The 12,337-nt window shown below is 36.4% G+C and overlaps 1 protein-coding gene across 2 annotated transcripts in view; it reads left to right on the top strand.

Moving 5' to 3' along the window:
- The window catches only part of frem1b (Fras1 related extracellular matrix 1b), a 192,311-nt gene that overhangs the window by 102,768 nt on the left and 77,206 nt on the right, over window positions 1-12,337 (top strand). For both annotated transcript variants that reach the window (XM_060830422.1, XM_060830423.1), the window contains exons 16-19: window positions 171-423; window positions 1,565-1,759; window positions 5,109-5,294; window positions 9,274-9,470. In XM_060830422.1, the coding sequence (XP_060686405.1) occupies window positions 171-423; window positions 1,565-1,759; window positions 5,109-5,294; window positions 9,274-9,470 (831 nt within the window). The remainder of the gene's footprint in view (window positions 1-170; window positions 424-1,564; window positions 1,760-5,108; window positions 5,295-9,273; window positions 9,471-12,337) is intronic.

Here is a 12,337-nt window from a genome sequence, read left to right as displayed (position 1 = left end):
GAATGAAAGGTTTCCTTGAATATTGTTCCTCCTGGTCTACAAGGAGAACTCTAAAAGGAGTTGGCAACTCCCACCCCACTGTTTAACTGCTGGCTTTCCACAGCCTTTGGAGGAGATGAAAATCTGACTGCTTATGTTTGATATGCATTATCTCTTTGTTTTTTTTAAAGATTATACCAATAAATGATGAACCTCCAGAGCTACAGAAACATTTGAAATCTGGTCTCCAATGTCCTGAAGGAGAAAGGGTCACCATTACTTCTGAATATCTTTATGCTACAGATACTGACAGTAATGACACGAAGCTGACATACATGATTGCTCGCTCACCGCTATATGGAGTGATAAAAAGAAATGACGTCACAGTCGACAAATTCTCACAACTGGATATTATCCAAGGTTTAATCTCCTATTGGCACACCGGTAGGGACGTTAGAATATGGTGTTAACTTTAATGAGGAAACAGATGCGCAAAACAATATTCCACTTGCTTCATAAATTGAGTTGCTTTGGCCATGTGTGACATTTTCTTAGTTTTTCCTTCTAATGTTTTTTTCATATAAACAAAACACTGAAAAACTACAAAGGTAACTTTCTGATACACATGAAAAGTACAACAATGCAGCAGGAGAAATTTGTTCCTTTGGCCTGACCTTAGTCTAACTGAACCATTCTGTCGTTTCACGATTGGGTTACATTGCTCAAAGTCCTTGCAACTACATAGAACAAATATCAAATCGAAAAGCTGGTGAAACACAGAAACATGACTTTAGGCGCCGTGTAAATGCCCTTGGCGAAATAAACTCATGGTCTTATTTGCTTTTGATATATGTTTTAGAATGGTTTGGGAAAAACTGATATTTTGATATTTTGGGTTTATTTTGTAATTTACTTGGTTCAATGTTTAATGTTTGGTTTTTTTTTGTTTGCGTTTGTGACAGCTTTTAATTTATAGCTTTTCACATCTTAGTTTTTTCAGAAATTTAAGAATTCTTTTTTAAGAACATAGGTCTGTTAAAATGCACATTTCTTTGAGACTTCTTCTTCTCAGAGAACTGCAGGACAAAACGTGGTTGTAGAAAATACTTAGCAAATATGACAAATCCCAAACTTGAAGCTGTATTCACCTACTCTGTTTCTGCTGCCCAGACAGGCAGATACAGCAGAGTCTTCAAAAGGGTGCACCTCTGCCCCAAAGAAAAAGCTCTTTTTCAATACTGCCTTCAAAATGACTCCTTTTATAAAGAAACATGTTCAGCCTCCTCCTTCATTTTCTGTATCTAGAGCTTTCAATCCAGTGGTTTAACTTCATGCCATGAGTAGTCAATCACCAAAATTTGAGTTTCCTTTAAGGCATGTCACCGGCCTTTAAGTTTACTGCTAGATAAAATAAGTCATCCATGCAGCTTCATTGCATAGGTTTACTCTTAGCAGGGAACGTCAAATCATATATTAATTAATAAGATTTATAGACTCACTCAGAATCTGTTGAGTGTGCTTGTGATGTTAGTGTTGGTTGAGAATATCGACCTTATAAGTATGTTAATCTCTTCGTTTGTTCCAGGTGGTGAAATAGGATACAATCCTTGCATTGATACTGTCACAGTAATTGTATCTGACGCCGAAGCAGGCACAGTGGACAGCTGTTGTTATGATGGATCTCTCCCACCACCAGTGCCACTTCATGGCTCTCTCCCTTTCTATGACCTTAACGTCACTGTAATGCCAGTGAATAATCAACCTCCTACAATTCAAGTTGGTTAGTCCATGACTATTTGTCTTTGTGTATACAATATTCACATCTCAAAATTAGTTGGTATAGTTAGATGGAGCATGAAACTAACATTGTTATGCTTGTTGCAGTAGTTGGTTGACCTTCAGTGATTCAGCAGCTTTCACTTCTATTCTAACTGCAAATGCATTTTATGTGTTGATGACACTGCATAGAGAAGAGCTTCCTGAAATCAGTGTTAAATTTGTCAGCTTAAACCTACTTCTTTGACTGTATTTTATTTTACAATTCATTTAACTTATAGAGCCTATTTTTGTCCATTATATTGGTTCGGAATGATCAATTGTAGATTACAGTACAGTCCATACCAGCCTGTTTATGCCAGTCAATACAATGACTTTCAGAAGGTCCATTGCAAGCCATTTCCAAGGCCTTCTTTTCCCTTTATGTTGAACTGGATTTTCTCTGACTCCTATCCTCCAAGTGTAGTATGTCTTCTATACACTCTCAACTACTATGGCTACTTGCTTTTACCAACTCAGAATATGCATCACCTCCCATGTCCTCTTTGATGTATTGTACCATAAAGCAAGCACAAATTATGTAAATTAACTTGAATTCAAATCTACATGGATATTCCTGATTTCTGTTTACACAATTGAAGGTGTCCATTACACCAGTATTAACTTTGCTGTTGACCTTTCCATTTTCATCCAGCTTCTTCTGATTTGGTGGTGAAATCATACCATTGTATTTTTCAGATTAAGCAAAGCTGTCATTAGCATCCTTAATTTTGTAACTTTTTACATCCTATCGCATCAACTTAATTTTTCTAACAAACATTATTCACTGCAGATAAACCCCATTCACTGCAGAAAACCTGCAATGTTGGATGATGTAGTAGTGGTAAGACATAATTTAATGCTTGGGATTAATTTGTGCAGTTTGGTAAGATGAATATGGCTTCAAAGCTGAACAGCATCTTACAAATAAGTGCTTAGTGCTAGTGCTAGACTCAAATAGTTGGTAAATGTTGCATGCCTCACCAGTGATCTTAATCAAAACTAAAATTTATTTTAAACCAGGCATATATGGCCAAATAGAAACAGTCTTTAACATCTAGAATGATATCATAGATAACTAAATATAACATATTGAACCAGTTTATTGTAAAAATGTGGAGTTAACTTTAGTAGTAAATTGTGTTATATCAGATAAGTGAAAGTAAAATCTTTTGAAATCAACATATTATTATCACCACATCATAAGGCAGGATGTAAGGATTAACATGAACAAGGGACTTTGCAATTCCACTCAAGCAGAAAACTGATCAAGGTCATTGGTGACACTACAATCCATCTGCTAGACTGTGTAGTCGGAAGCAATATTAATATACACGGGTAGGTTCAAGTCCACTGCATTTAAAGTTAAGATTCTGCAAATATTGTTTCCCACCAAACACAGATGCGAGGCCCCATATGGGAGCTGTGGGCAATCGCCCACACGCAGTTTTTGATTTAGATAGATACGTAAAAATGTAAAGTTACATTGGTGCTTTATATAAAAAAAATTTTAGTGCTTTAGAAATGTTCATATATTTATAATATTGTGTGAACTTAATTAAACTTTATTAGGCAGAGTCAGGATTATCAGCTAAATATCTAAACATCATTTTACCCCACGTCCTCACATAAAAAATAATTTGAAACCAAATTACAAATATTTGCCTAAACCCTAACAATATCTGCATTATTAAAAACTCTTTCTCCTTTGTTTTTGTCCACCATCTTTGATAAAAATTCTGAGGTATAACCTTGTGAAGACAAACAGAAGTCCATTATTGACCAAAGTATTAGTCAGCTGCCAAGACCCAAAACTCTGGAATTCTAATTGTAAATATTTCTACTTCTCTCATTTCCTTTAATATTCTCCTTAAAATCTCTCTTTTTGACCAAAGCACTTAGTTCCTTCTCCTTATCTTCCTTATGTGGCTCTGAATTAAGTTTTGTGCTTGGGGTGGCATGCTGGCTCAGTGGTTAGCACTGCTGTCTCACACCACCAGGGTCTTATGTTCGATTCCAGCCTCAGGTAACTGACTGTGTGGAGTTCGCACGTTCTCCCCGTGTCTGCGTGGGTTTTCTCTGGATGCTCCGGTTTTCTCCCACAGTTCAAAAGATGTGCAGATCAGGTGAATTGACCATGCTAAATTGCCTGTAGTGTTAGGTGCATTAGTCAGAGGGAAATGGGTCTGGGTGGGTTTCTCTTCGGAGGGTTTGTGCAGACTGGTTGGGCCGAAGGGCCTGTTTCCACACTGTAGGGAATCTAATCTCATCTTAAAACTCTGCTTTGAGGCTCCTTTCAAATAAAGCCATGCTGGGGTAACAATGGCTCATGTGTCAACTCACTAAATGGTGAGGTCTTTGCCACAGGGGACAGAGATGAAGACTTTGATGAGGCATTATACAGGAGAGGGTGCACACAGAATTGCTGCATTGGCTGGCCTGTCAGAGCACCTCCTGTCTCTATAATGGGTGATGGAGGAGTCCAGTTCCAAATGGTATTGCATACATCTTTCCTCTCTCTAGCTTATAGTCATTGTCATAGATCCAAAGGTGCTGCAATTGCAGATCTTTATTGGAATACTTCACCAAATCCTCTGCCTTCCTCCAAAGATGGAGCAAAACACCTTGAAAAATCCGGGAACAATCAATATCCTCAAAAGTCCTTCACGTTAGTTCATGAAACTTTGCAACAGCAGAATTTATCGAGATTACAGCAACTTAGTTGCCTAGCTCTTTAAAAATGCAACATCTTGCATGTTATTTGGTGAGTAACTTGCCAATATTTTGAATGGACTGTCATGGTCCAAATTTTTAAGTATAGTATTAAATCAGCTAATGGCTGTTTAATGTATGCAATGCCACCTTAGAGACTTATAGGCACAGGGACTTCTGAGTGCTTTTCCCATCTAATATGATAATGTCATCAGTATGACTTTTGCCCCGAAAGCTTACTGTACTCTACTTGCATTTATGCAGTAATTGGTGTGAAGTATTCAAATAATTCTTAGGATGGTTGGACGTGACCGGCTAATTGAATCTAACTGGATTCAAAACAGCTTGACTGGTTCACAACCTGAAAACTTTGCAAACTGTGCTTTAGGGGAAGAATTTTACTGAATTCAGCAGCAGCAGACCTATGGGTAGACAATCAGGACCTATTTTTCACCCAAATATTCAGGTCGCAAACCCACAGGAAAATTCAGCCTGATCAATGGCCCATCATGTTCTTTGCAGTCTTTGTGAGATTTACTGTTATATTGTTACAGTAAAGTTCCCTTTAATCTGATAACACAGAATTACCTCTTCATTTGTAGGGGGTATGTTTACAGTTGATGAGGGATCGCAAGCCAGCTTGGCATTAGAATTTCTGTCTGCCACAGATGAAGACACAGTCGCGGAGAAACTAATCTTTGTGTTGGAGAGTTTACCCCTGTTTGGATATCTAGAAAACACTCTCCCATCACCAGGGTATGAAAAAAGCAATGCTGGAATAAACATAGGTAAAAAAAAGTCTCATTTCCTAACAATTTACACTTGATAAACACATACACAAAACAATCTTGTAATAATTGCTTGCTGGATAAATCAATGTACTTCAATAATCACCTTTAGGGAAAGAAATCTGATATCCTTGCCCGGTCTGGCCCATATGTGACTCCAAATCCACAACAATATGATTCACCCTAAACTGCCCTCTGGGACATTAAGTATGGGCAATAAATATTATCCTAGTCAGCAATGCCCACATTCGATGAATGAATAAAAAAGATGGCTAGTAACAATTCCAATTGCAATTAACTTCTAATAATTTATTTTAACAATTTACATCCTTTTTTAAAATTAATATCAAGACTATTTTGCTTTCTTTTCACAATTTGAAGAATAAATCATAGATACCTTGGTGATTAGTTATCACATTAAGGATGAATTTGCTCCAATTATGCAATCAAAATGAACAGGCATGGTCTACCTTTTGAAGAAAAATTCCCTTTTATTTCCTGGAACTTAGATATATAATTGCCATGATCTCAGATTTTACCTAAAATTTGTTTCTGTGAAACTTTAACTTCAGAATGTACATTTCATCTTTTCAATATATAGTGGAGAGAATTAGTTATAGAGTCATAAAGTAGGGAAATAGATTCATCAGTTCAACCAGTCCATGTCGAATATAAACTAAACTAGTCCCTGCCTGGTCCTGGCCCATATCAATCCAAACTTTTCCCATTCATGTGCTTTTCCAAATATCTTTTAAGTGTTGTAATTGTATCCACATCTACCACTTGCTGGGCTGCTCCTTTTAGATGACAACAAAACCTGGCAATAATGTTAAGAGCCTGGAAATTTCATTGTCCCACTACAATAAGGCAGGCACAACGTCTGCCAGTCAGGTTGCTTTTGAGCTGGCTGCAATGCGAACTTTCAGGAGCAGGGTCATTAGCATCAAAGGTTAGACAATATAATGTTGCTCCATATACTTGCTCCGTGGATACTGGAAATTCAGAGTCATCAAGGGTAATGGGTTGCAGCAACTGAGAGGTTGTCAGCTAGCGAATTTTTCTGATGTTGATTACTATTCTGGATGTATCTTCCCCTGAGTGTAAAACTGTGATCATGGTAAATTTTCCATGCACATTCTCCTCAACATATTTAGCTTTTGGCAAAATTGACAAAACTGTACAACTCCAAAGTCCCTCTTTTATCGTCCAGCTAAGTATACCTTGACCATGTTTGGTTGTACTTTCACTTATCTAACCATAGCCAACGTATCTCCAACAATAGTTTCTCTTCCCACCCTGCATTTTACTTACAGGATTCCCAATTTACCTATCCAGAGCACATTCTTGTGCCTCATATAACTGTTGCCTTTTAGCTTTCATGTTCCTCAACTTTAGGAACACAGAAGAAATGGGCAGTGGGCAATTTCAGGAGAAAGATAGGAAGATGGCAAAACTGACCAAAAAGTTGTTTTTTCATTTAGGAATAACTATTACTGCTCATCTACTTCTGCTTATTCATAGCATCTGCCCATCAAATGAGTCTTTGCTTTGTAGATTCCTCTGGGTTGTTTGACTCGCTTATACTGGATAGAGATTATCAATCAATATATACTTGGACAGGTGCTCACTTCCATATTTTTCAGTTTCAGAACTTTAATAGCTAGTCATAGTTTCAACTGCAGAATAGGCCATGAGAATTAACAAGGATTGGCTGATCTCAGCATGCAAATACCATTCATGCTGATGCCTTTAAGAGAATGGAAGCACGTTTCTGAGGCCAGCAGGCAAGCCAGTAACCATATTGTGATCCAGCGAGGTTAAAAATGCACTATTGGGAATATAAATACCTGGCTTAGAACTCAACAACAAACAATAGGTGAAACAAAGAAGTAAAGAATAATGACTTGAGTAGCCATCAAGATAATGCAAAACTTGAACCACAGCCTTGCATTTTGCAAGCAGGTTTTTCGAGTACATTTTTCAGTCTGACAGTTTAAGAAAGCCTGAATGTTATAATCACGACACTATCATAGCATTCCACTATCGAATTGTTTTAATTTTTAAATTTGGACTTCCAATGACTAGCAATGTGCAATTATCATTGGAAGACCAATGCATAAATATCTGACAATTATGATCAATATGCTGCTATTTAGCAGTATAGTTTTTCTCTACATTTCTGGTCATTCTTAAGCATTACAGTTGCTTTAGAGAATTGCCCCCAAGTAACCAACAACACTAACTTTATATGGTCTCTGATATGTTATTATCCTTATTACTTTGTTGGTTAAATTTCTATTTGAAAAATCTCATCTTATTTCCCTATAATTAGTGAATAAGATATGACAGGACTCTAGTAAGTGGAACTGGAGTCATGAATTTGTTGCTAAGAGCCAAGTAAATTAATGCATTCGTCTGTTTTAGTAAGAAATGTTTTTATCATTTATGTTAGTTAGAATACTACTACTAAACATATTCATTTTTGACTTAGTAATATTTTATTTGTAGGACAGAAATGACATTGAAGAATCCCATGAAGATAAAAAGACAAACCATTACCCATAATTGTTATGATCAGACCACTCCTTTCTGACTCATTTTCCATTTAGTTAGGTATATTCTGAGACCAAGAGTTTGATAGAGGAAATTTAACAAAAATCAAAGCAATCATTCACTGTTCTTTTCTTTTATGTTATGGGTGAGGACAAAAGATTTCACGAACACTGCTGCCTGATATCTAAAGAATGCCTGGGAAATCTAAGTCAGATGTTGAGATGGGCGATTTGCTTGATTAGCACCCGACCCACTGTCTTAAACATGATTGTCTACATTCTTCATGCAGAATGGCAGCAATCTGTACGTTACACAATACTCACTGCATACTCACAAAGTCATCCAATCCCATGACTTTAATATCTAGAAGGATAAAGGCAGCAAGCACATGGAAATACCACTACACACTGCCAAAATTTCACAATTCTTTTGCTGCCACTAAGACTACATCCTGGAACTCTCCTGAACAGCATTGTGTTTGTGCCGATACCTTATGGACAGCGGTATTTCAAGAAGATGGGTCACTCCCATCTTCTCAAGGGCAATTAGGGATGCATAATAAACAATGGTCTTACCAACAACATTCACATTCCATGTATTAATAAAATATCCCAAGTGTTTTGCTTTCATTTGCAACTCCAAAGTTAAAGTCACGATTTTTGTGGATTATTATCAATTTGATTTACACTTTCTGCAATAATGTACCACAAATCATATCACTGCTGGAGCTTGACATGAAAAGTAATATAAATAAGTAACATGGAGAAATTAATTATTTTGTGTGGTTAGAATAATACAGAATTTTTTATACGACTATGTTCAGATCATGTTTTTTTTATTTTGAAAGAAACAGGTTCTGAATAATGAGCTGTTCAAACTTGGAAGAGTTAGGAAAGAATCAACATCCAAATCCAGATTTTGCTTTCTTAATATGGTATTGTTAAATCTTCAGTGAAAATTCATTTAAGTTGCAGTCCTAAGGCAACCAATATATGATCATATGCTGTCATTAGCACCGTCATCGCATTAAATATTGGAAACATTCACGCTACAGGAGATGCATTACGAATGTTTTCATGCAGATCTCATGAGAGATAATCAACAGCTGAGGAACATTTTATAATAGCTTTATTTTAAATACAATTATGAAATGCTGTGATATGATCTGTGATCTTTTGTAATCATAAAGATAAAATGCAAATATAAGTTGGTGAAACAGGATAGTAACATAATTGCATCATCAGTTGTATCTTGTAAAATTATCCAATGTTAGTCTAGGTGTATTATCCTGTAGAAGTGAGAAGCTGAGAGTTTCTCAGGCTTCTCGCAAGAGCAATGTAGCATGAATGTGAATTATTTTGAAAGATTTTTATTTTGTATGTAATTTTAAACCATAGATGTTTGATCCAATCTGTTGGCTTAATAGCTTCCTTCAGTCTGCAGCACCTCAGGGCAGGCTACATCAACTACGTCCAGTGCAGACATAACCAGATGGAGCCCACAGCTGACCACTTTATGGTATCTGTTAGTGACGCTGTACATAAATCTATAGCAGTGCCATTTTATGTCATCATCAACCCAATCAACGATGAAACTCCAGATTTGCAGCTGGGAAACATCACAGTGAGTATGGACAGAGCAAAGAAAGAAAATCTTAAAAAAACTTATATTTATTCATAATCTATGTCAAGTAGTTCAGATGTTATTTAATCTTTTATTCCGAATGACAGTTGTTTTTTCCATAAATGTTTTAGATCTTGCCACATGTTTCATCATTCACAGCAAAACAATAACCATTTGGTTGCCATTAATCAGTAAGCTAATCAGTTGAGTCATATTTAATTTGAATTTGAAGGGGAAAGACATCAAAATAGCATATCAAAATAAGTATACTCTCCATTATATTGATTGTGTGTGTCACCAATTTTTCAAGCGTAAGTAGCAGTTGACTTTGCAAATTTTTACCCCTACTTATAGTAAAGTACTTTTCCATGAGAAGGTGATGCCTTTTTTTTTCCCTAATGGCTCTACACTTAGAAATGAAACCTGGTTTAATCCTCAGGGTATTTTTGAAGCAAGGCACCAAGCTTTATCATGGAGAATGCAAGATAAATTAAGAAAAGAAAAGAGACATTGTGCTAAATCAAGACTAATTAAATTATTGCAAAATTAAATTTCAAAGAAAACAGACTGGAGTAGTCATTCTACAAACAGTTGAACAGTTCAAGACTGTATGGCCTAAAAACATCGCACTGTGTATGAAGACCATCGTTTTCACAGAGTAAGTGGGAGCCAACACAGTAGCACCAAGACCAGACCCTCCCAATGATGCAGTAATTGGTGTTAGCTTTAATTATAACATTAGCAGAAGCCGCTCAATATCTTAGCTTTGTAGACAAAGGTCATGTACTGTATTCTATGCTTGCTGTGATACAGGCTCAGACTGATCTCATCACAATTTTTTGAGATCTCCATGCTTGAAGGGATTTTCAAACTTTGGTAGTTGTCCACAATTGTCCCTCCAACAGATTGTAATGCAGAGGTGTCAATCCAGAGAATGCCAGGAATTTTGTTGTGTCTGAACCTCCTGTTCATTGTTAGGATGACAGCATTCATATTTTGGACTGGGGTGCACAAAGTTAAAAATCACACAACACCAGGTTATAGTCCAACAGGTTTATTTGGAAGCACTAGCCTTTGGAGTGCTGCTCTTTCATCAGGCGATTGTGGAGAATAAGGTTGTAAGACACAGAATTTATAGGAAAAGTTTCCCAACTTTCCCAACTTCTATTTCATGCAAACTAGCATAGCTGGTAACTTCCTGGCATTTGCAAAATCTATCCATCTCCCTTTTATCTACATCACTTGATCCCCTGAGAGATCTGTCTGGAGTCTATTCAATGTTGATGAACCCATAGCTCTGGAGTAGAGAATTCAAAAGATTCACAATTCTAAGTGAAGAAATTCTTTTCATTTTGATTCTAAATGATCCTAAAACTGTACCCTATTCCAGATTCCTGATCAAGGGAAACAATGTCACAATATCTAACCTGTCAAGCCCTTTATAGCCTTGAATGCTTCATTGATATAACCCTCTCATTCCTTAAAATTCCAGAGGATAAAACAAATTTGCTCAGCTCATATTTAAAGGACTACCATCTCACCCCAGAGAAAAATCTTGTGTATCTTTACTGCACACCAACACTAAAAGTATAACCTCCCTGAAATGGGGAGAACAAAATTGCATGTGATATTACAGGTGTGGTCTCACCAGAGCTCCTTATAATTACAGCAAGGTATTTTTATTTTGTACTCTAATTCCCTTCTAATAAAGGCCAACATACCATTTGTTTTCCTAATTGCTGTAGCTGTGTGCTAACAATTCGTGTTCCTTGTAAGAGTGTACTAACATCTCTTGGAACATCAACGTTTTGCACCTTTAAAGTTTTTTCTGATTCGTTTGACCAAAGCGAATAACCTCACATTTCCCCACTTTGAACTCTCTCTACCACTTTGTTGATTACTCACTTAGACTGTTAATATCTCTCTGTTGTGACTTTATATCCTCCTCACAGCCCTCATTCCACTCAGCTTTGTATCATTACCAAGAACTCTGAGCATTGCTTTCCTACTCTTTACTAAGTGCAGCCTCTCAACTTGAAAATATCTCATTTTTCCTTATTCTATGCTTCTTGTCCATTAACAAATCTTCTAACTCCCAAATCCATGTACCTTTATCTTGCTTACTAGCTCTTTAATGGTACCTTAGCAAATGCCCTTTGGAAATCTAAGAATACTACATTTGCTGTTTCACCTTCATCTACCCAACCAGTTATATCCCCAAAAGCTCTAAGAAATTTCATAGAACCATAATCTAATTTAATTATACTTTTCTAATTGCATCGCTAAGAATTCGTTAATGTATTCCAGCACATTCCCAATGACTGACAGGTTAAATAGCCTGCAGTTCTCTATTTTCTTTCTTTCCTTTCTTCAACAAGAGTACTATATTTGCTAATTTCTAATCTGCTGGGACCATCCCAGTGTAGGAACATTTGGAAATTGCAACCAGTGCATCTACAATCTCTGTGGCAATCTCTTTTAGAACTCTATGATGTAAGCCATTAAATCCTGAGATTTGTTGACTTCAGTCCATTGAGTTTCTCCAGTCCTTTTTCCTTCTTGATATTTATTCCTTTAATTTCCTCTCTCTTATTAGAATTGTGATAAATAACTTCATCTCTATGACTGAGGAACCAACATTTGCTTAAGCTACTCTGTTCCTTTGTGATATTTATACAAACTCGTGCATTTGGTTTTTTGAATTCCTCACTAGTTTACTTTGACACTCTATTTTTTCCATTTTGGTCAACATTTTTGTGGCCCTTTCCTGGTTTCTGAAATATTCCCAATCCTTAGATTTATTACTATTCTTTGCAATATTTTACAAATTTTCTTTTAATCAAATACTGTGCTTAACTTTTTTAGAA

Source organism: Hemiscyllium ocellatum, chromosome 9 (assembly GCF_020745735.1).
Source record: "Hemiscyllium ocellatum isolate sHemOce1 chromosome 9, sHemOce1.pat.X.cur, whole genome shotgun sequence".
Lineage (NCBI taxonomy): Eukaryota > Metazoa > Chordata > Chondrichthyes > Orectolobiformes > Hemiscylliidae > Hemiscyllium > Hemiscyllium ocellatum.
Note: the sequence above shows the minus strand (reverse complement) of the source record. Positions and strands in the feature narration are given on the sequence as shown.